General features: G+C 53.9%; 2 protein-coding genes across 2 annotated transcripts; one reads left to right on the top strand and one right to left on the bottom strand.

The window, feature by feature from the left end:
• The first annotated feature begins 12,982 nt into the window (after window positions 1-12,982).
• On the top strand, window positions 12,983-19,122 carry HER10_EVM0002627 (uncharacterized protein). The gene has a single exon (XM_035472333.1). It carries the CDS (start codon window positions 13,936-13,938, stop codon window positions 18,823-18,825), a length of 4,890 nt encoding a protein of 1,629 aa, XP_035333799.1. The 5' UTR covers window positions 12,983-13,935; the 3' UTR covers window positions 18,826-19,122.
• A 357-nt stretch (window positions 19,123-19,479) lies between these two features.
• Window positions 19,480-20,953, bottom strand: HER10_EVM0006958 (uncharacterized protein). The gene is made up of 3 exons (XM_035476526.1): window positions 20,444-20,953; window positions 20,175-20,392; window positions 19,480-20,116 (listed from the first exon to the last, which is right to left on the bottom strand). Exons 1-3 carry the CDS (start codon window positions 20,757-20,759, stop codon window positions 19,832-19,834), a joined length of 819 nt encoding a protein of 272 aa, XP_035334085.1. The 5' UTR covers window positions 20,760-20,953; the 3' UTR covers window positions 19,480-19,831.
• Between the last annotated feature and the right edge of the window lie 2,045 nt (window positions 20,954-22,998).

The raw sequence follows: 22,998 nt of genomic DNA, 5'->3' as shown, positions 1-22,998 counted from the left end.
TACCTTACCCTGAGCCCCAGACACTGTGCCAGGTACCTGAGTGATGTACATCGTACGAAGTACCTACCTAGGGTATTGTGGGTGGTCTCGCGGGGCAGGAACGAGGGCAGTCACCGATGCCGTGGAATGAATGATGTCGGTGTCGTTCTTTCCCTCACCTTCCGCTCTTTCCTCTACCTTAATTCGCACCTGCTTTTTGAGTCTTGACGTGCTGGGACATGCCTTCCTCTCTTTCAAAATTACGAAATCGGAGGAAGGAACAAGGCAAGAAACAGACAAGAAGGAAAGAGTCAGACTTTCTTACCTAATACTCTCAACTGCGTAAATAATTAAAACATTCAGGAAAGAGTCCAGACTCGACTTTGTCAGAAACACGCCCGATGTCGCACAATGCCCCCGCCCGCTCTCCCCGCTGTTGCAGTGTATCCGTTGTGTGTGCACGCACATCCTCCAGTGTCTCTCTCTCTCCATTGCTCCCACTTCTTCCTCTTGGGTCTGGAGAAAGGTGAGCAACCGGAGACAAACACAGTCGCAGCCGGAGCCAGCCACACCTTGCAGGTACATGCTGATCCCGTCGCTCCCTCCGCCCACTGAACAATTGCGCCCTGAATATCCACGATACCTCACCAGTATTTTCTCGATTGCCCTACCTCACTCTGTACCTTGACCGTATCGGCGGCTCAACTAAACATACTCGGATGGGAAGCCCACAAGGGTCCTCTTTGGTCGCGTGTTTTACCACTGGCCACAGTATGCAATTCTGTTTCCTACTCCCCGAAATCTCCAGTCTTCTGTCCGTCTCCAGTCTCCAGAGACCACCTCCAGAGCACCCATTTCTCTTGTTTCCCCCCTTTCTGCCCGCATTTCCTCTCGTACCCTTAACATAATAAGGTGGGCACCAAGGCCACCTGATCTGACTTGGGAGGCGATCGCTCCAGGGCAGGGCAGGGAACAGAGCCCCCGAGCCACGCTTCAGCTGACTTTCCGCACGCCAGCCTTTACGTCTCCAGCCTCTCCTCTACCAGTACGCAGTATTGCCAATACGGATATTCGTACATTTCAGAGTGTCGCGATCCAGTACCTACGCCGTACGCCCGCCGTATGTACGCCACAAGATATCCGTATCCGTACCTACCGGTCTACCAAGGTCCCTGACATCATTGTTCTCTTTGACCAATTCGGACTCTCAGAGTCTGCCTCTACTTTGTACGGATACATATGTATCCATAGACGTCCCGCTCAGTACGACGAGCTCGACCCGAGAATCACAACCATGTCCATGACCCGTTATTATGCATGCTATCCTAGCCTGGAACCTGGGCCAGCCTCGCTCTCTCCTTTGGGGGGGCCCACGAGCACCCAAGTCTTGACTATTGACTCTCGACTATCAAGGCCCGACAGCAAACACACAGCGGCATCATGCATAACTAGGTGAGCACTAATAGGTGCGGGCAGTGGGCACCGCTGAGCACCGCAGACGACTCTCTGGCACCAGACCATCACAGACGCACACCAGAGCCATGAGGAATGCTTGGCTTGCGCAGTGAGAGCCCGCCAACGACAAAAGACGTTGGTCATTAGCGCCAGCACTCTCAAACTTTCGCCGCCTTCTCTGTCTCACGGCCTCGACCTCGACCTCGACCTCGATCTCGACCTTCACCACAATCAACGCCAATGCAATGACATGGAGAGAAGAGGAGCCCCTAGAGACAACAGCCTGTCAGACTTGACGGAAATGGCGTCTGTTCGCCCCCGGATCTGTCCCCAATGCGGCCATGCCTATCAAACTAGGCCGCTTCACAGCCCGCTAAAACTTTTGCCAGCCGAACTTTCAAAAACTTAGACTTTTGTGCCCTCTTCTCTGCGACTCTGCGACTCATTAACCAACCCTCGATAGCACACGATGGATTCGAGAGCTCTGTCACAAGGCCACTCACCACTGGCTCAGCAGCGTCCAGCTGCCCCTTCTGTTTACCTTTGCATCGCATCGCGTTGGGCGAGGGTGAGGGTGAGGGTGAGGCGCCTCTTGGCTTGGTTCTCTCGGAAGCCTCTCACCGATCAAATACCCCTGCACTGGCGCTAGCATATCCCAGCGTTCCATTCAACAATCATACCGTCGCTCCGTCTTCCGCCTCCCGCCTTGGAAAGACAACAGAAGGGCCAGGCTTCTGTTGTCTCTTGTCACACTCACGACGCCCTCATCGCCAGAGTACGGGGCAGCCTCCCAGGAATGCTCATTCTGCCCACTGTAGGGTACGGCATTTCTCTGAAGACCTGGGGTAATCTCGCAACCCGGGGATACCGTATTGCTAAGATGAGGTAATGAGGCGCTGACGTGGCTGAGGTTCTATTTGCGAGTCAAGCCCCGAGATTAGCTACGAACCCTGACCGAAGCATTTTGCAATGCCAGTAGCCCAACTCACGATGCTTCCGGGCATGTCACTCAATATGTATGGACCTCACCAGGGATGGCTCCTTTCGGGGAAGCCTCCCGCTGAGCGTCACTCGTTGTCGTCGCGCTGCACTACCAGGCACTACCCGACACCTCAACTGACGCCATGTTTTCTTGGGAACTTGGAAACATCGGACGACTACCGCTTCGGGAGCAAGCAATTGGGCCTAATGAGCCACAGAAGTTCGCAATCGACCCGTCCATTGTCCAGAGATACGCATTGTCCAAAGCTTGCCAGCTGTGCCAGCTCATCGATCCAAGACTTGAAAGCATCCCACATTCCACCCACGAAGGCGAGCCCAAGACGTTGAGCGAGGAACTGGGCAACGACAACCGTCAACGTCGGTCAGCGTCACATCACGTTCCTAACAGTCACTTCTTGTTTGTTTCCGCACGGCCCGCGGGGGTCGTTTTTTTTTCACCTACCTATCTCGGCCGGCACTCGACGTACGCCTCATCTGATGATCTGAATCACAACCAACAGTCCACCACTACCTATCCGTACTCCGTACCAGTATCCGGGGCAAGCAAGCATGCTCACCGACGATCGCCGGCCCCCATGAATGGCTGAACCCCCACACCGCTGTCTAGACTTTGGAGTCTCCCCACGGCAACCTACTTGCAGTTGCAACGCCCTTGTTTCGTTATCTCTGCTCCTCCATATGTGAAACTTTTTGGTGTTACCACCGCCACGCAAACGACAGTCTGGTCTTTCCAATGATGACAAGAATTCCCAAGGTTCACCGATACCGGCACGATGCTATCTTGCCGCTAAAGAACGCTACCTAGGCAATGGATGAACCCATCAACAGACAACGCACCGTTCGCTGAGTTCGTCCACAGGAACCCCATTTCGATGCATGAAGCTATGGAAAGGGGAGCCGCAGGAATTCCACTACAGTCCAACTTCACCTGAGCCAAGGCATTAACCCCGGCCGTCTCGATCGGTGAGAACTCACGACGACTTCATTATTGCCCGCACTTTCAGCTTCATTCCCGAGCACCTAGAGCGGTGCAATCGCACACGTGCCCGGTTGCTGCTTTTTCCTGCCACGCGCGCTCGCCATGATACCACCCTCCAGCTGCAAGCCACATGCAGAGAAGTCGGTTCTCGTGATAATCAGGGACTCCAATCCGACATTATTGGCCGACTCGATGCTTCGATGCGGCCGCTAAAAGGCTCTGATGCATCTGACACACACCGCTCAGAGACTCTTCTGTTGAGACTAGTTCAGAATCGGTGTCCATCCGGAAGGGGTGGTGCAGCCAACCGGCTTGGTGCCCGCTCCTCGCTGAGTCGCGGGCCTGGGCATTCCTACTCTGCGACCTGGCCTTCCGTCCGGGGGTTCGACCTCTCTCCCCTCTTTCCAGCCCCGGAAGCCCAACATGTGACCCCGGAACGGCTCAATAGGATGCGGTTCCGGCTGCACCCGGGACCGGCCGCTCGGCCAGGATAGACTTTGTCTCCGCGTTTACGACTCCACCAGTTCCGCCCGCCGCCGGGTATAGACCGTCCTGACTCGCCGAGGAAGCGGCACTTGGATTTTTATCCGACACAACTTCAGATGTTTCAGGAACCTGTTGATTCGGATTATGTTGCCGGCGCCATTATCTCGGATGAAAGTTTTCGAACTCTGGCTGGAGATATTCAAAATGGGAAGGAGTGGGGATCGGAGGAGACAGCGCCTTATATCAGACAGATGTCAAGCCATCCTATGTTCAGAATCCTCACTTGAAAGCTCAAGCAACGTTGCTCAGGGAGCCGTGATATGCCATAGTAGTGCATATATCATGATATTACGATGAAACTTTCTACTTGCCGTTCAGCCGTTGGCCATGAATTTGGCCATCAGTTCTGGAAGATCTAGACGACTGGCTTTCTGAAATGTCTCGAGGGCTCATACCCAAGACGTTTACGCAAAGCCTTGTAAGATGGATAATTCACGAGCTAATGTAGCGAGATACGCGATGAAAAAGGATTCTTACATCTTTGCATCTCTTCATAGTGCGCCTCAGACAAGTCGCCAGACAGGCCCTTTGAGGTGCTCCCAAACGGACGAGTGGAGAAGATTGACATACCACATCGAAGCACTCGAGACGATGGCTTTATATCATCAATCACATCCTGCTACATCGACAAGAGCTGACAGTTGTGATAGACAACATGTCTCTGTCCACGTGTGGACAAAGACCTTGTAGCCGGCACCCTGTTTGTTGTGATGTATTCTCGTACTGATATCTTGGACATCACATTCGTCCTTCAGACATACTCGTATCTGTTCTGTATTGTCTACCTCTTGACTGGCGGTCATATCACTCTGCCAATTTGAGAGGCATCTTCACATCAGTGTCACATTCACAATCACGAGCTCAACATGTACCTTGACGGCGCTGACCACGAACAGTATCGACGCTTCAAATGTTGTGCTCGCAACCTCCTCACCGCTAGTATGCAGTCCTACGTAACGCACACACCCAGCGGGCAAAAGAATAAGTCAGCGCCTACCTTGCGTGAGATGCGACAACTTACCAAGAGGTTTGCAGTGTTCAAAGTAATAATGTCCACTGAGCTAGCCACCATCAAGCATCATATTGGTGCATATCCAATAGTAGCCTGGGAGGAGGATACGGCTTCTATTAACTAGCTCCCCTCGGTATACTACCCATCACGTCCCCGATCTCTGTCCATAACACTTACAGAGACTCTGCTACGAGTCTGGAAGATTGCTAAGAGCCTCGTGTGTGTCATAATGGTTCTTCTGGAGTCTTGCCTGGCCATGGACACAGTAAATCAACTCTATGGTACAAAACCAGACCACTCATGACTACATAATGGCCCAAGAGGATTCTCGAGAAAGGCGTATTCGGTCCATAGCGCCAGTCTCTTAACCCCGACTTCTATCTTGTGAACCTACTTCTCCGCCTTGTTCTAGCAGGAAGTCCGCAAAGGAAAGTCAATTGACCGTAATGTACAACTTCTCAACCTTGTCAACAGTTACAAGCTCCTGTCACTCGTTTTCGTGACCAGCGTTATCCAGTCTAAGTACTTTGAACCGTTCTGAACCAGAAGGCATGCTCATGAGAAGTCATCGTGACCCTGACATCCCCGGACGGACAAAATGAGATGCAAATACAGAAGCAATTTGGCAAGCTAGTAAATGATCACTACAATGCCGCTGCTTGGATAAAGGTAATGAGATGGGAGCATCACGATGAGAATGCCATCATAGTATGAGGCGTAACACGCGACGACGCGAGCAAGCAAACTGCAATGACCGGCCCAGCGATGGTCGTGTTTGATGAGAGGCGTTATCGGCAACTTGAACAAGGCAAGACAAGCGTTTGATAAGGATGATGATGGACGAGGATACGAGCAGCTGCAAGATACATGAGACGCATATGCTGCTGCTGCTGCTGCTGCTGCTTCTGCTTCTACAAACCAGCCGGTATTACTTGCTGTCTTTACAGGCTGTATCATTACCAACGCTTCACGCGGTGCAGCAGTGCAGATGAGACAGGCACTATGCAAAGACGCTGAGGAAATTGCGTCCTGCAGCCACCGGCGTGCGTATTCACGCATCATACCTAGTAGATTTCGGAAATCTTGGCCCGAGGCATGCATGAAGAGATAAGCACGAGATGCGCTTCTTTCTTCTTCTATTCCTCCAAACGGGCGGCGACGAGATACGGCGTGGTCTACTACAGTCTGCGGATACTGGTATCCGTACATCAAGCGAATCGAGTCGATGCAAGACGGAGAATCATACACGTTCACACCCCCCCCCCCCCCCTCGACGCGGTTTGAACGCGGATGGAGTTGGCATCTAGATACGGCCGCGTCTAATTTTGCGGGCGTGCGTTGAACGTGACGTTTGGTTGTTTACGGTCGTTTACGGCTTCTGTGCCGCAAGATTACTGCCTGCCGAGATTGTCGAATGTGATGAGATGGGCGGGACCTTGCATGACGATGTACGAACTCATTTACGGGGAGTACATGTTGCGGCGCGTGAGTGTCCCGTCGGTTATCTGTCAAGGCAATCTGAACGACGTTATCAGACTGTGAAATGAGACACACATCTAGGCCGGGTGGATTCTAATCTCCTGATTTTTCATTCGACCACTCGTGGATTACGATAGAGAAAGAAATGAGGAAACGTGATATTGCAAGTAGGAAGGCTTGCACCCCCCATTCCCCTGGTGTTATCACAAGCTCATGATAGCCAAGTCGCAATACCAGAACAGAGGCATCACGAGTTGAGGCACGCGGAAAAAAACCTGCAAAGGCTCTGGGCGCGAGAATCGCACACTCGCCCCGGTCACTTGGTCTCGGTCGTGATGGGCCGCCGCCACGATCACGTCGCTTATCTCTACGGCGGCCTTCCGTGGCCTGCGGGCTACGGGATCACATCGCGCTATTGAATCCTTTCCTTGCGCGCACGGACTTGAGCGTGATTATTGTGGCATTTCCTCTTATCAAGTAGTTGTGATGGCGGCATCTGGTGAAGGATGACGAAACTATTCTTGATTGTTGTAGAGAGAAACAGGAAATGGGTTTATACCGATTTTCACGGAAATGTGCGGCGAGATTTTGGGGTCGCAAAGAAGACTTGACCGTTGGAAAAACATGGTTCAGCCTTTGGAGGAATCCGGGGCAATGGGTATGGTTCCGGGTTCAAGGTTTCCAGGACGCCGGGTCGGCTGGACTTTCATGTTTTTCTTTGCGAGTCAGGTCTCCGGGTTGCCTCCCTCGTTCTGATTTGGATGGAATAGAGTTTATGGGTTAATTACCTCAAAGATGTACGCAGTATGGAGTAGGTAATCAAATTGGACATTGTTTGGACGACGGGCCTTGTCATCCTGCTTGCGAACTGTTGTGCTGAAAGCAGCATCGGTGCATTCTTGGACGGACGGGATGGCAGAGGTATTCTGTAAGTGCTACTACTTGTATGAGTGAAGTTGAATCGATGACATGTCCACCGATTCCGATCTGCTCACGACCGCGGCTGCTCGTGAGAGAAGCATGAAGAGAGTTTAAGAGAAGTCAGGCGCCCAAGAGGAAACGCATTGGAATTTCCCTTCCAAAGAGAGAGCCGTCGTGGCGGAGGGCACGGACTGGTGGGAGCGGTTGGTCGGGTCCGGTGTTGGTTTGGCATGGAGCGAGGCCGAAGATTTGCGGTGTGAGAGGTTGGTCTCTTTACATCTGTAGGTAAAGCAAGACTTGCATTTCCTCCCGACTCTATTGATTGCATCCGGAGTGCTTTTCATTGAGTAGCCGACTGAAGACTTCGGAATGTGTTGTGGAAGTTTCTCCAACCTGTTGTGCGGGGAAGCAAGGCAGCGTGACTGGGCCGCCTCTCGAAGTACCGAGCAAGTTTACTCTAACGAGGAACGGCTTTGGTCTCCTCAAAAGATCTGGGGCCCGGGGGTGGGATTGCCGGCCCAGAAGATACAAGAATGGCATTCAACACATCAAACGGCATTCAGACAAGCTCATGGGTCACTGTCCATTTGCGGTTCATCAATTTTCTATTTGCCAATGCTGGCAACGTGCCGTTGCCGAAAGCAGGCGGACCGGGCGGACAATGGTGTCCTTGGCCGACGAAATCGATGTGGTTCTCGACTTGCGGCGCGGGTGGTGTGAGTGTACTTACTCGCGCGTACGATGGGCTTGTGTATGGCTACAGCCAAACATCACGACAGAGTCTTAGGGCTTTGCCTCTCTGTGTATCTAATTAGCTGGACCATTGTTGACGGCTTCGACATGGTTCTAGGCGAGCGGAGAGAACGATAGGTCGGCGCGTAGATCCGGGGGGGCGTTCTTCACTCTTTGCATTCCTCAATGGGTTCTACACCTTGTGGAAGCGTTCCTTTGTGGAATAGAGACACCGAAAGAAATGGGAACATGCGGAGAGAGAGAGAGAGAGGCGCAAAGCCACGCGGCGTGCGTCTGGGGTGGTTGTGGTCGCGCCACGACGCCACGACGCCGTCCCCGCTGCGAACCTACGGGCTGCGAACTGCTGGTGCCAGCGTGATCGTGGCTGCGTGGCTGCGTGGCTGCATGAGGTGCGCCCGGGAGGTGTGTTGGCTGGCTGGCTTGAATTCTCTCGACTCGAGTCTGAGGGGTGGTATTGGGGTCGTTGGTCGGATCACGAGGGGTGGTAGTCTAAACGAGACCAAGTTTCTTGCCATTATGGTTACCTTGTGTTTAGGTCCGGCTTACATGGGTGGTTGCAGACGAAAAAAGTATCCGAGTCTCAGCATTCGAAACTTTCCGCGATTTGGATTTCCCCCTAGGTAAATTTTGACAGTCTCGGTTGCCTGTACGAGAATGGGAAGATCGAGATCTGGGTTCACGATGTTGCGGTGAGCTGTCCGCGGTGAGCACGGCCGAGATATCGTACCCCGGTAAAGCGCAAAGACGAAGGCAACTTGCAAGACGGGAGGCCGGAATGGGCGCTACTGTAAATGGTGTCTTGGGACTAACCGTCGCTATTGTCAACTCCCAAGTCTCCAACAGGATGGGAAACGAACAACGCTACCCTATAATCTGGAGACTTCAATGCAGGATGACGATTTGTCCAGCGTAGACGGGCATAGGACTAAGGAAAACGCTCAGACGGACGGAACGGGGGGCGGGTATGCGGTTCGGACGTGCCTTTTGCCCACTTGAGCATCTGTTGCCTTAGTTTAGCATGTCTAGTTCCTCCTCTCCCCCCCCCTTGCCATGCCTTTTTTTCGGCCTTCGGCACCGGAGGATATTTTCCCTCATGTCGGGTTTTGTCTGCACTTGCTGGGAACTTGGGAGCTGGGAAAGTGGGAAGTGGACGATTCTCACAGGCATAGGATTGGGGGCCTGGGGCCCTAGCTTCTCCCACTTATTGGTGTGTTGTGAGGTTTCGGACACTTGATATGTGGATTTGAGGGCCTCTCTCGGATTCTGCGGAGGGAAGAGACGCATCATGCGGATCCTCTGGATGAGTTATGGAGATGTGTTGACGGGCGAGTGATGAGATGCGAGCAAGTGAGACCCAATTACACGCGTATGATATCCGCTATTCCTTGGGGAACTCTCGGCTACCGGGACTTGGGAAGCTTGGGGAGACTCGTTTGGAGCCCTCCGAGTCCCATCTTTTGCATTTTATTCCCGTTGCCGTGATGTAGGCCAAGGTTTCCGGTGGCCTGGGAGACATGATGCTCCGGAGGAACCAGCCGGCTCGGCTTTTCTTTGCGATTCTGCGACCTTTTTGCTTTACGCAGATGCCGCACGCACGCACGCACGCACGCACGCCAGAGTGAACAGCCGAGACATTCGAGTGCCCAGCGACGAAAGTGAAGATTGACCGCTCGGCTGTCAAACGTGGACTCAGTTGGGTCCGCATGCGTAATTCAGCCCATGCTTCCCAGCCCCAGACCGCCGTCGGCAGTGGACGTTCAAGTTGGTAATCGTACAGAAGGGAGTGCTCTAAGAAGTCCGAACCTCAGAGTTTCCGGACAGCAAACATGTGGCGTCGGCCGGCCTCTCTTGGGGATGGGATGGCAGGCCGGAGACTAAGGAAGTAAGCGCAAGCGCGGGGGCTACCGCTACGTTGTGACATTGACCGACCATCGCCTATTGGGGGCTATTTTCTTGCGATAAGGAAGATGAGATCAAGGTTGGTGATTTGCTCGAAGGCTTTGTATCGCTTCAAACTCTGGGAGGGTTAATTTCCCTGAACTGACGCCGGTCTCGGTGTGATTCTTTCTCGCTGATAAGTCCGTTGCATTGCGTCTCATCTCATGCGAACTACGGATACACTGATGCAGTATCTAGGCTCACTCACTCACTCAATCAGTCAATCATATCCTTGGCTGCTAGCTCACCTCTCATATTTGCGATCATCAGCCACGATATCGAGGGTACAGATAACACAAAGCCTCTTCTCTCTCTCTCATCCTTCGACGTGGATTGGTGTAGTTATCGTCTTATTTGACTTTTTCATCAGCCAATAGAGTAAAACATTACTCTATTTGGACGAATCTGAAATTGGCTCAAACTTTTTTCACCTGACTCTTGTCATCTCATCTCACGAAGTTTGTTTTCATATGTTTTTTCCTCACAGTGATACATTTCCGCCTCATTTTCCGCGCGTCTAGCAACCCATTCGATAACTCGATGATTGGGTACAGCCCTTCTTCTTCTCCCCAGGCAACGCGATGGGGCAGAGTATGAGCCGTCAAGGCCGTCCATCAATCCCTGAACCCTTCGTCTTCAATAGCGCGAGCGGGACCGCAAAAAAAGAGCGGGAAAAAAAGAAAGAAAAGAAGGATCCAGGAACGACATCATCGTCATCCTTACGGGGCCCGTCAGTGGTGGTGGGGTAAATAAAAGTGATCCACGTTTTGCAGGTACGGAGTACGACTTGCTCTGTGCCTCCTTACCCATGAGCTTTTTTCTTCCCTTTTTCGTACATTGCTGTTCTGCCCAGGACAATATCCCTGTTTGCGCTGCGTCGTGTGCCTCGTTGCTGCGTGCCCCTGACGGGGAAGAACCCTCTTGTCGTTTCTTCTTCTGCGACTCGGGCGTTTTTTTTCCCTGTTGTGACTTTTATTCGTCACCCAGGAGAGACGAGGAGCAGTACCCAATTTTAAGGATTGCTCCACAAGCAACGCCGAGAGACACGGAGGATGGGTTTGTCTGAAGCGGCGGCGAACGGAAGGGAGTCACCACAGCAGCGAAAGCCAGCAGAAAAAACCGCGCATGTTAAAGATATTGAGGCCAGCGGAAGGATCGTAGAGTTTAGAGACACGGAGACTTTGTCAGTTTGATGATGAGAATGCGTCAGCTTCAATATGCTCTCCGTGTCGGCTTTTACCTCCAGACCGCGAAGCTTTTTCTCGTTGCCCACGAGGGGGAATGTCTTCAGGGAGTGGCCTTGTCGGAAGCTCACCTGTCAAACGTCTCTTAGCCCGAGCTTTTTCGTTTGTTTAAACTTTTAGGGGGGGAAGGGGATCTGGGGGAATTCGGGAGAGTCCTAGCAGGCGAGATGCCGCAGTCCAGTTGGTGTTGATCTTGCCATTGCTTTGTTCCTCCCCGCAGACTTCATCTTTGTTCCTCATGTTTGATACTGTCCGTCAGCCGTCCATCTCGAAGATTGGCTTCCTCCGGGGAACAAGCGCAGAGTCCAGTGCCTACTAGGTATGGATACCGCAGTAGACGGCGGCGGGCGGTGGGCACATCCTCCCTCATCCAATCCTGCGACCTCCACATCGAAAAACAGGCCGCTTACATACTAGCCCGTTGCTATTTGACCAGAGGAAAACCAAGGCCCCGCGAACCAGCAAAAGAAATAACGTGTGGGAAAATTACACCGGGAAATACAGCTACGGTTTTCAACGTACCTACTGTGAGTTGAGGTTAACTCATTACAGAAGTACAAGAGTTTCTCGTATTTCCATATGGGGACAAATTCACACCCCCCTACACCGGCATCCAGTAATACACTACCGCACTAGACTCTACAGTGTTCACAAACAGTTCCTGAATGCGGATTGGACGTGGTCTGGAACTGGGACTTGTTCAAACCGGACCAGCTGAAGACGATGAATGGATCCCTAAAGCTGGAGACGGAGCTGCTTTGTTGTCCTACGCAGTAGTTTGACCAGCTGTCAATCGTCAGTGCGTACCTCCAACCTCGAAGGGCTCGCTGAAAAGTGTGTCTAGCTGTCTGCCAACCACCCTGGCCGATTTGTTTGCTTGATCCCAGACATGCGCGCGTGCGTTTGATGAGATAGCCGTCCGTGTCTCTCTGCGGATACCATCTTCTTTTTCTTGCAACCCCGGAAACTATCTCACTTTTACGGAGTACCTTACACGTGTACACCATATCACACCGCGTGGCCTGGGGTTGTTGTTTAAGAAAGAGAGAGCCAAGTCAGAGGCAGTTGGACCTTATCTTTTGGGGCCATGCATGGGGTTGAAGTTTGAACGGAGGGGCGTGTACGTCCATCTTGTTCATCTTTCCTACTTGGGATCTCAGGTGAAGTGAAGAGCACGAGAAGCAGATAGGTACAGAGAAACAGAGACGGGACGGGAGAGAGATAGAGAGAGGAACCATGATCTGCCAGACCTGGCTGACACCTCTCCGTCTCCTGGTGCTGCCATGTTCCTTGTTCCTTGAATTGGGTGGTTCCAGACCTTGGGTACATCCTGCTCGCTGCCCAGTACTCCGTAGTCCATCCACCCTTGAACCTGCCCGGCGAGCGCGCGCGTGCGCTATCTTTTGCCTTGCTGTATCCGTCCCCGTTCAGAGTTCCCCATCCCCATCCCCAGTCCACCGCAGTGGGTGTGTGAATGAGTGAGTGAGTGAGCAGGTGAATACCTATGCCCAGTGAGTGAGAAGTGTGGTGTCCATCTCATCCACACCCGCTCTTTGTGGGAATACACAGCAGTGTTTCCATTATCCATAGCATGGCCCAATATCTACACACCCTTTCCCACCCTCCCCGAATCCGTCCCATCCCATCCGTCCCCCATCGTCGTCACTCGTCCTCGGACATTGCATTGCAGCTCACTCGCAACTTACTCATCTTTCTCTCACTCTGCTCTCACTCATCCTCGCTCTCTTACATACTCTCACACTCTAATCACCTTTCTTTCTCTTGCAAAGGAGGCGCATGTTGTAGCAGGACGATATCTTGGCTTCCTATACCCCGTCTGTGCCTTGAGTCTCTCGCAATCCTTCTTCTTGACAGTCCTTTGGTTTCTGTTTATTCGTCCCTTATTCGGCTTATACCCCCTCGGCGCAGCCACCGGTACCTTACCTTTCAACCCACCATCCATCGACACAGCACATCAGCACTGCGACGAAAGAAACACTTGGGTTTGGAAACTCGCGGCCCTTGCACCGGCGCATTCCCGACGAACCGCCTTCTTTGGTACCGGATGCTACGACGAAGCAGCGCTCGACACTTGCAGCAGATCCTCCATGTTTCGCGCGCTACGTCACTGTCACCAGGTTCACAGATTGAAACAACGAGAAGAAAGGCAATAGCAGAAGCAGCAGCAACAACAACAGCGGTAATTCTACCACTGCACGACGGAACACAAGAGTTAAATTGTTGCATCACCAAATACCACCAATAGCAGGGCCATATCACAGACCACACACAATACAACAGAGAGCAAACGCCAAGAGTGAACGAGAAACCCAAGCGCCACGACTTCGTCCCATCGTCGGCGCATCCAAGTGAATCCTCGATCACCGTTGAGCAACAGGTCAACAACCACTTCTTACTCCAGACGACAGTGTTGGACAAAGGTGCACCGCCCACGCAGGGACCGCGACTCGGAAACGCCATCCCATCATCACCGCCCGCCAAACGAACGCACCCCAGACTCGACGGAACCGAGAAAGTCGCAAACCAAGCAAACATTGACGACGTTTTACCGTGCTTATAATCTTTTTTGCTGCGCCCAAAACTCGTTTTGAGTCTCCATCACAGCAATGGCGCACGCAGCCTACGCCTCGGTGCGCAGGTCCTCGACGTCGTCCATGGGCTCAGACTTCAGCGACGCAGATGCAGCAGCAGGCGGTATGGGAATAGGAACGAGAACGAAAACAAGAGCACAAGACCGAGACTACACAAAAGACCTGGCCTCGTCGTCTTCACAGCCGTCCGTATCCGCCACGGCAACGCCCAGTCCCGCCAACTTTCTGTCTCTTGCCGACAAGAGCTTCACGCCTCTGTCCATGGACAGCGACCTGTTTCCCGATCGCGACTTCGACTTGAGCTTTGGCGGTAGCAGCAGTAGCGTGGCAGGAGAACACAAGACGACGAGTAGCCCGAAATTCGGCGACCAGCAGAGGTCGACGTCACCACCGCCAGCGACGACGATGGCAGCGCATACACAGGAGACTAGGACGAGGTCGAGGTCGAGAGAAGCATATTCAGGATTAAGCTTACACGAAGAGACACTACCATCGCATGCGGCGACCGGAACGACTTTGGCAACGACAGGAATGGTGGCAGCGGCAGACGCAGACGAAGAGAAGAATGTCTCGGGCGCACGCGACACGACGGAAATAGAGTCTCGGCCGCGGCGGTCAGGGTCGCACTCGAGAAAAAGTCAAAAGGAGGACGGTGACGGTCACAGCACAGAGGCAGAATCAAGGAATGTTGGAGACCGGAACGAAGAGTGCGAAAAGTACGAAGATGACGAGGTGCCGCCATTCGCAATTTCGTCTAGGAGCCCGCGCCAGCGCCGTGCCGGGTCGACGCCGCTGTCGCTAGATCCGCTGCAGGTGAACAGGGGGAGAGGACGGGGCAGGGCGCACGAAGACGAAGAGATGGAAATGGAGCTGGAGGACAGGTGCACTACCGCTGCCGCTGCCGCTGCTGCTGCGTCTACCGACACTGCTACGGGTACCACTACAGCGACCATTACAGGGACCACCGCCAACACCAGCGACCCAAAAAGGAACAGCGATAACGATATGTGCACCGATAAGAAAATCTTACCTAAGGTCGGCAACGATAAGAATACGGGATCCGATAAGGACACGGCTGCCGGTAGCGTCAGGGATGGCGCCAGCACGTCCCTCCGGCTACAGGGCCCCCAGCCAGCGCCCGCGGCAGCGCCAACAGCAGCCATCCAGGAGAAGCAGCCAATGCCCACGGGCAGAGTCATGGCCTCTGCGTCTGCCCCCTTGGCCCTTCATACGAAAAATATCGATACCACCACCGCAGACAACCTGAATACGAGCGACCACAATACGAGATCCTTTGCTGCTGCAACTGGCACCATCACGAGCCCGGCAACCTCGACTTCTACCACCGCCTCCAATTCCTTCGCCGCCTGTTCACCCTCCTCGACTGTTCTCTCCGCCCCTGCTGCTCTCGCTCGTCACATCTCCACCTCGTCCCTGCGATCCAACAGCAGCCTCATCTCTCAGATCCAGGACAGTTTGCAACAACAGCAACATCAAAACGCCTCTTCGGCATCCACACTCTTTCGTCCCGTCGCCCAACCAGTCGTTCGTACAACATCCGACTCGGGCACCTTTACACTCAAACACCCCGTTCCCGACCTCAACTGCCGCTCCGGCGCCTACACCACAAACGTCGCTGCTCTCGAGAAGTCGGCCGAACGCCTGTCTATGACCAGCTCCATCGAGGACGCCATCCGCGACTTGCATGGAGAGTTGAAGCGTTCCGATTCCCGTCGTTCCTCCATACTTGCCGCCAATCTCGCCGCATCAAACTCCCCCATCGACGAATCTTCGGCCCAACCCGGTCCCCTTCGCGTTCTCCCTCCCGTTGCCTCCATCGTCGAACTGAACAACAACGCCCGCCTCGGCGGCTACTCTCCCAGCGGCTACGTCATGTCTCCTAATCACTCTTTGACCGGCCGCCTGCGCTCCGGCTCCAACAACTCCAGGGGCCGCCCCGAAATCGACGTCGATGCCATCATGTCGCGACACGGTTCTGGAAAGGGGTCTACCAGGAGTGCCCGCTCCGGCAAGCCTTCCCTTGCTGAAATTGCCGAGTCGGAGCCCGTTGCCCTGACTGGACGTGTTCTCGACGAGGCCGATCACGCCCCTATCCCTGTGACAGCCGACGACGACGCGACCATTCGCCGTCCCAATACCAACGAAGAGAACCGTGGCAGTGTCTTCAACTTGCTTGGCGAGATGGACCAGCAGTCTGGAGGCCTGGGCTTGGACTTTGGCGGAGACAGCGGCAGGCGAGACTCTGACGATAGGCCGCCCACGCCGAGATCAACCTCGACGTTTGACCACACCAATGCCTTTGGAGACTTTGACGGCGTGCATTGCCAGCCGGAAGACCTCGAGCGGAGCGAGTACGACTCGCGTGAGCAGAGCGAGTACGGCGACGCGCCCATGCCCGTTCCGCACACCATGCCCATGCCAGACATCCCAGAGCCTCAATACGAAGCACCGCCGCCGCCACGTATGCCACGAAACAACAGGGATACTATGCGGCCACAATCCTACTTTGACGAGCTCACCGGCCAAGAGATGCTCTACTACCCCGCTCGAGTGCCCGCTATGCTCAACTTGCCGCCTAAGCTGTCCAGGAAGCCCAAGACTGAGGTCCGGAACGCGAGGCACTCCAAGGTGCTCCAGGCTATGGGCCATCCTGGTTTCGGCCAGGCAAAGTATCTGCCCCAGGACCCCGAAGCGTCCCAGGTTCGCGAGTCCAAGATGTGGTTGCCCGATCCGCTTGCCGGCCACGGTATGTCATCTTTTGGAGACGATATCGGGGGACAGCACTCGGGTGACGCATCGCTCAAAGAACCTGCCGCGGTCGATTCCCATGTGCCATCCGAGCAGGGCGACCCGTTGCTGTCGAGTGATGGTGCTGCTACTGTTGGTGGTGGTGAAGGACCAGAACACATGCCAGAGGATCCCCCGCCAACGCAACGCCGCAAGTCCAAAATGCCAAGGGCTTCTAACCTGCCGCCACAACTCCGAGCGAGCGCCTTTTTCGATTTACCGTCCACAACACCGCAGATCGAGGTCAAGGGAGGCTCCGCGATGGCGACGCTCGATAGCATTCTTGATGCCTCTGCCAATGCCCCTGTCAGTGCCTTCACCGACCACGCTTTCGCAGGAAAGTTGGGCAATGAGACGTACGGCCCCGATAAGAAGAAGAACCGCAAGTCCACCGCCACCGTCTTGCTTCCCGAAGAGCATGTTCGGGCCGCCTCGCAGAAGAAGAAGGGCGGACTTATGCCATTCAGCAAGAAATCCGACAATGGATCCAGGAAGAACTCCATGGCCGGCAGCAGAGAAGAGAACCAAGCTCTTTCTGATCACGTCGACGGCGAGGATAGGGAAAAGGCCGAGGGCGAGGGTTCAGATGAGGAAGAGGAAGAAGAGGAAGTCGATGAGTTTGCAGGAGTTCTCGATGGGCCCCCCACCACCCTCCTCGCTGAGCTGCAGTTGCGCAAGTACCACGCCAAAATGCGCACTCAGAACCCGAACCGTAACGTTGGGCAGAACGGCATGCATGCTACCCTCATCGAGCTGGACGCGGTTGCCGAGACGCAGAAGCGGCACCGTGAGAAGAAGAAGATTGCCCTTGCCTGGGAAGTCGATGGCGCCAGGGAAGAGGACCATAGCTCCGACGAAGACGAGGTTCCGCTTGGCGTTTTGTACGCCGGCAACCCGCACGTGGCCGAGAAGAATCGACCTATGGGTCTGATGGAGCGTCGTGACCTGGAAGAGAATGAGCCTCTGAGTGCCCGTCGTGCCCGTCTCCACGGCCAAGAACCTCCAAGGATATTGGCCAAGCAGAGGAGCAACTTTACCCTCAACGCTGGTCTGAGCCAGATGCGTCTCAACCAGATGCCTTCCGCCGAGCACTTGAGGCCCGAGGAGGAGTCGGAGGACGAAGCTACTGCTGGAGAGACCCTTGGCGAGCGTATGCGACGCCTTAGGGCCAAGGACGAAGCCGAACACAACAATCTCCCCAACGCCCGCCCTGTCAGTCGCGCATTCTCTGCGGAGATCCTCGCCCAGTTTGGCGATAACGATGATAAGAAACCTGGAGACAAGGGCAAGGAGAAGGAGGCCCAGCCAGAGGAGGGAGAGGAGACGCTTGGCCAGCGTAGGAAGAGACTGCAGGCCGAACGTGAGGCACGCGAGCAGGAGATGATGCTCAGCGGCGGGCCGGTCCAGGCTGAGGCCGAAGCGCCTACGCTTCGCAAGAAGCACAGTCTGGCTGACGTCCTCAACTCTCACCCGATTGCGTATAACCCAGCTCTGGACGAGCAGCGCCGCCTTGAGCAGGAGAGGCGCAAGGTTCGGGAACAAGAGGCCAAGATGGCTGCAGTCCGCGCCCAGATGCCGCAGACCCTGACGGGACCGAACAACCAGCGGAGTGGTGGCTATAAGAATGGCGCTTTCAACGACGCCAACGGAGGTACCGGCGGCGGGCCGGGTGCTCGAGGTCTCCTTGCGCAGCCTGGACTCCCGCCTGTCAATGCCACCTTGGGCGTCAATATGGGACCTGGTGGATGGAATCGCTCTAGCATGGCCTTGAGCAATTACGGAGGGCCATTCCAGCAGCCAATGCAGCAGCAGCATCAAGTGTACGGGAATCCAGGCATGGCTCAGATGAGCCAGCCGAATCTGGGCGGATACGGAGGCTACACTGCTGGTGGTATGGGAGGCATGAACAACATGGGGGGCATGAACGGCATGAACCCCTACGGCGGAGGCATGGGTGTGCCAATGCAGATGCAACCCATGGGTATGCAGCCAGGTATGGCGCCGATGCCGATGCAGCAGATGCAGATGCCTATGCAACCCGGTCACAATGGGCAGATGCAGTCCATCGAGCGCTGGAGGCAGAGTGTCATGTACTAGACGAAGGCCAGCCCGGATCTACAATACCTCGACCGACCAACTACCTACCTACACACTAATCTCTGGGCGGACGCACAGTCTGCGGGAGCTGTATATAAACAATCACACACAACCATGGCATTGCGAGGGGAGTTGGATTGATTTTTCTTTTGTTTGAATAACCTTTGGGTGGTTTGCGACGCACAGAGCGATGCGAAGCATTGGGATACAATTGGGGGGTTTTGGGGGACATGGTTTTCTCGGGTTTACCTATACCAGGTACTAGGGGATTATTACATTACATCCAACGTATACAAATCAATTCTAATAATCACAACTGTGAATCTCGTCTGCTTTTCATGTGGTCCAGTCATTGTTAAGTTTTTGGGGGAGAGCGGCAAGAGTTGGCCCAGGATAAGCGGCTGTATGAAGCAGGTGCTTCTACTTGAGCCTGGAGAGGATTCGGTTCTCAGTTGGAGGTAGAGGAATGTTACTACCAGGTCTCATCGGCAATCTTCCATGTGCGAACGTGCGCGAACTCTGTGAATTGATATGTCTTCCTTCTTCTGGTAGCAAGGCTTTGTGGAATTAAAGACAAAAAGCCTTTGAGCCAAATTAAGTTGACTGTGATTCCGTAGGCTGTTTGCCACTGCCAGCTAGGTCTACCAATACCATCACCGCCATCACTGTCACCAAGATGACGTATAACGCCGAGATCGACTTATTCGTCTCGGAGTGCTCTCATCGTTGAGTGTGACCCCTCACGCTTGGTGGGGCCGGCGGCCGGAGCCCGTTCTCTGTTTCCCGGCCGGACCCACAACGTCACACCTCATACGAGATCGGCGTCAGTCGTCTCTACGCCGGAGAAGAGGTCTAACTTCCCAAGAACCTCAGTAGTCATGCAAATAGGTATCCCTTCCCAAGAAGCTGACATCCGGCCATCAGATTCAGGCCTGAACCTCCCAGCTTGCGACTTGTACAATCGACACCAAACCAGGAAACCCGAATCCGAAAGCTGCTATAAATCTCAATCCTGCGCGACAAAAGCCACCAGCACCGCCGCGCAGGCCGCCGTCGCCAGAATGATATCCGTCCTCCGCCCGTCCGTCATGACGGCTAAGCTGGCCGCGAAGACGCTGGTGAAGACGGCGATCATGCAGAGGCGCAGGACCTCGTTGCGGACGAGGTAGAGGGTGACGATGGCGGCTTGGATGACGAGGGAGGCGGCGAGGACGGTGATGATCGTGACGAGGCGGGTTACGAGGTGGGCGGAGTAGTATTTTACTTCTGTTGTTTCCTTGTGTCGTTTTCCCTGGTTCAGACTATTAAGAGCTGTTTAATGGGGATGTGGTGGAGAAGGACTGACGTACTGCTAGGTATCTCCCTGCGAGATCTTCGAGGTTTCGGGTGAGGAAGTCTGCGCCTGATGATGGGGCGAGGGCGATGAAGTCGTCTCGCTTGTTTGGTAGATTGTGGCTGTGTCCGAGGAAGGGTTGTTCGGAGTCGAACCAGCCTTGGAAGACGCGGAAGACTCGGTCGTTGGGGGTTGTGAACTTCATTACTTGGCTTCGCAGAAGCAAAGCTTCATCTATATTCCGTCACAACGATTGCACTAATGCTCAACCTTCGAGGCACGTACGGTATTCTTTGATGGTTTGTTGCAGTCGATTCACAAGAGCCATCTTCTTGGCCTCTTTTGAATCCTTTTCTTGAGCTCTTAATGCAAACACTTCCCAGCACTTGGTAGCGAGACGGCTAGCATCATCGACGTTTGTGGCGTCATCATCGTCAGACTTTTGTAGCTCGGCTTCGATGTCCAGCATTTTCGACTGCAGGTGAAGGAGGTTCCGAGCGCTTAGAGCTTGGAAACTTCTAAATACTGACAGCTCAGGATCAGAAGCAAGGAAATCCGCGAAAGCTGCGTGGCTTAGTGAAATGGGCGGTGCGGCTGCCATTTGGGGCAGTCGAACTGCTCACGGCAGCCACTTTCTGAGAGAGTCTGGGAAGATAATGTATCAAGAGCGGGCAGTCGGTCTGGATTCTCAAGGGCAAGGCAGAGACGTATCTTGATCAGGCCTTCCTTAGCGAGGATTGTTTCATCATGTGCACGCCAAGATCTACTTGCATCGATGGGCATCTGGAAGTGAACTACGGAAATGGGGGACCAAGGCACCCCGGCCGCCTGCCATGGGTGAAGGGAGCTCTTGGTTGGATGTCTGGTATCAATGTGCAAGTATGCCTTGGAGACGAAGTGACCAATCACACACCCTGCAAGCATGGCTTGTTAGGGGCGCAGCTGAACTTGAATAGCCATACTCAGGAATATCAAAGCCTGATCTCTCCTTGCCTCTAGTAGCGAGCTTGCTGGTTTCTCTCCCGCCTCATGAGTTGTAGACGTTGCCTAAATTGACGGTCCTTCTATACGTCAAAAAAGCGTCAAAAGCGTTCAATATGGTTCGCTTCTCAGAATCCGATAAGTTCTATGAGACTCTGGGCATTCCAGAAACTGCCACGCAAATCGAGGTTAAAGCGGCTTACAGACGGAAACTGCAGGCATACTTTTCCTATGAGAATTCAGCATGTCGCAAAAAAGACGCCATTAAATGCTGGAAGGAATCAGAGCGATATTCACCCTACAGCCTACTAGGAGAACGAGAATGTTCCAAGATACGACATGCATACAATATCCTTTCAGACCCAAAATTGCGATGCCTGTATGCCGATTTCGTCGCGTCTGGAGAATGTATCTGTAAGGATGCACCACAGCCGTCTCGTCACTTTGCCCCAAATACAGCTGACGCGAATGACATTGCCTTTTTTCAGCAGACAGATTTTGGATGCCAAGACTTGCATCAGGCGGCATGCTTATGGCTCAAGGAGCGATAGAAGGTCAAACGGTCAATGCGATTCCCGATACTGGCGCTGGCTGCAACTTGATGTCTTCTTCGCTTGCCAAAGGACTCGGTCTCGAGCCACCACCCGGCCTGCCAGAGGCTCAAGACACAGGTCTTCGAATGGCCAACGGCAAGACCATCATGAGTGCCGGTACCATCAATGCTGTATGGAATTTCGCATACGATCCTGATAAATCCTGGAACATCGCGTTCCAGGTCATCAATGATCTCGCTCATGATGTTATCCTAGGAAGCGAATTTCTCACAACTTCGGGGACAATGAACCAGTACCGCGCCCGTTTGAGCGGAGCCCCCCGACCTCCTTGGGCAAAATCGTTTCTCCTCATAAGCAGTGTTGGATCTGTGAGCCAGCGGCTTCAAGGTAGAATCGGCGATGTTGCGGTCCTGGCACTTGCCGACTCGGGTTCCGAGTCGAACCTCGTCTCGTCCAGTTTTGCACGCCGCCATACGAATTGGCATGATACCATCGATTGGAATGATCAACGTCTTTTGCGATTTCCTAACGGGAACGTGGAAAAGACAATGGGTTCTGCATGGGCACATTGGGCCTGCATGGGCCAGTCGGGCTCTCCCCTAAGCCGTGATGATGCGGTGTTCCAATTCCACATTCTTGAGAGTTGTATCCATGATGTCATCTTGGGTCAAAAAGCGCTTGAAGAGATCAAAGCCTTCACTGACCAAATTGCCTCGTTTGTGGAATTCGACCAAGGTCCAGAGCCGGCGGATTTCAACTTGGTCATATGGGTGCCTGCCGAGGACCCGAAGACGGACCAAGCCACGGATGCTGGCGCCAACCCTCAGCAGAACCACCAAACCTCGAATGAGCATTCGGAGGGTGCGCCCCAAAGTCAGACTTCGGAAAGCCTTCTAGGCCCGAGAGTTTCGAAGACTTCTGAACTCCCAGATGCAAGAGAGAGCGAATACTCATGGTGGTTTAGAAGATTGGCAGAGCGTAAGCGGCAGTTTGCTGCTCGGCGACACATTCTACAAATGTCGCCCGGCCCCGACAGAGATGCTGCTGCTGCTAAGGAACAAGAGATACGCCGAGTCTTTAAGGCCAGGGAGAAATCAATTCTGCCGAAGCAGGCGCCTCAGCAACCCACATTTGATGATTACTCGGCGCAAGAAATGCAAGGCGAGGGCTCGGTCAACCACAAAGGGCGCATACGGCGGTTCTTCTCTCGCTGACTCGGTTCTCGATGCGGCTAGGATGGGAAAGACCCTGGGTTGTAACTTTCATTAACTTGGTAAGCTGGTCGCTTCTTGGCAGAGGTAAAGA

The sequence above is a fragment of the Colletotrichum scovillei genome (assembly GCF_011075155.1).
Source record: "Colletotrichum scovillei strain TJNH1 chromosome Unknown Contig00005, whole genome shotgun sequence".
Lineage (NCBI taxonomy): Eukaryota > Fungi > Ascomycota > Sordariomycetes > Glomerellales > Glomerellaceae > Colletotrichum > Colletotrichum scovillei.
Note: the sequence above shows the minus strand (reverse complement) of the source record. Positions and strands in the feature narration are given on the sequence as shown.

Bases quoted from the DNA above. Each gene is read 5' to 3' on its own strand.
- HER10_EVM0006958 (XM_035476526.1), bottom strand. From the start codon at position 20,759: ATGGCAGCCGCACCGCCCATTTCACTAAGCCACGCAGCTTTCGCGGAT. The intron at 20,393-20,443 runs GTACGTGCCTCG...GACGGAATATAG, and splicing joins ACAAACCATCAAAGAATACC to ATGAAGCTTTGCTTCTGCGA. The intron at 20,117-20,174 runs GTACGTCAGTCC...AGTCTGAACCAG, and splicing joins TCGCAGGGAGATACCTAGCA to GGAAAACGACACAAGGAAAC.
- HER10_EVM0002627 (XM_035472333.1), top strand. From the start codon at position 13,936: ATGGCGCACGCAGCCTACGCCTCGGTGCGCAGGTCCTCGACGTCGTCC.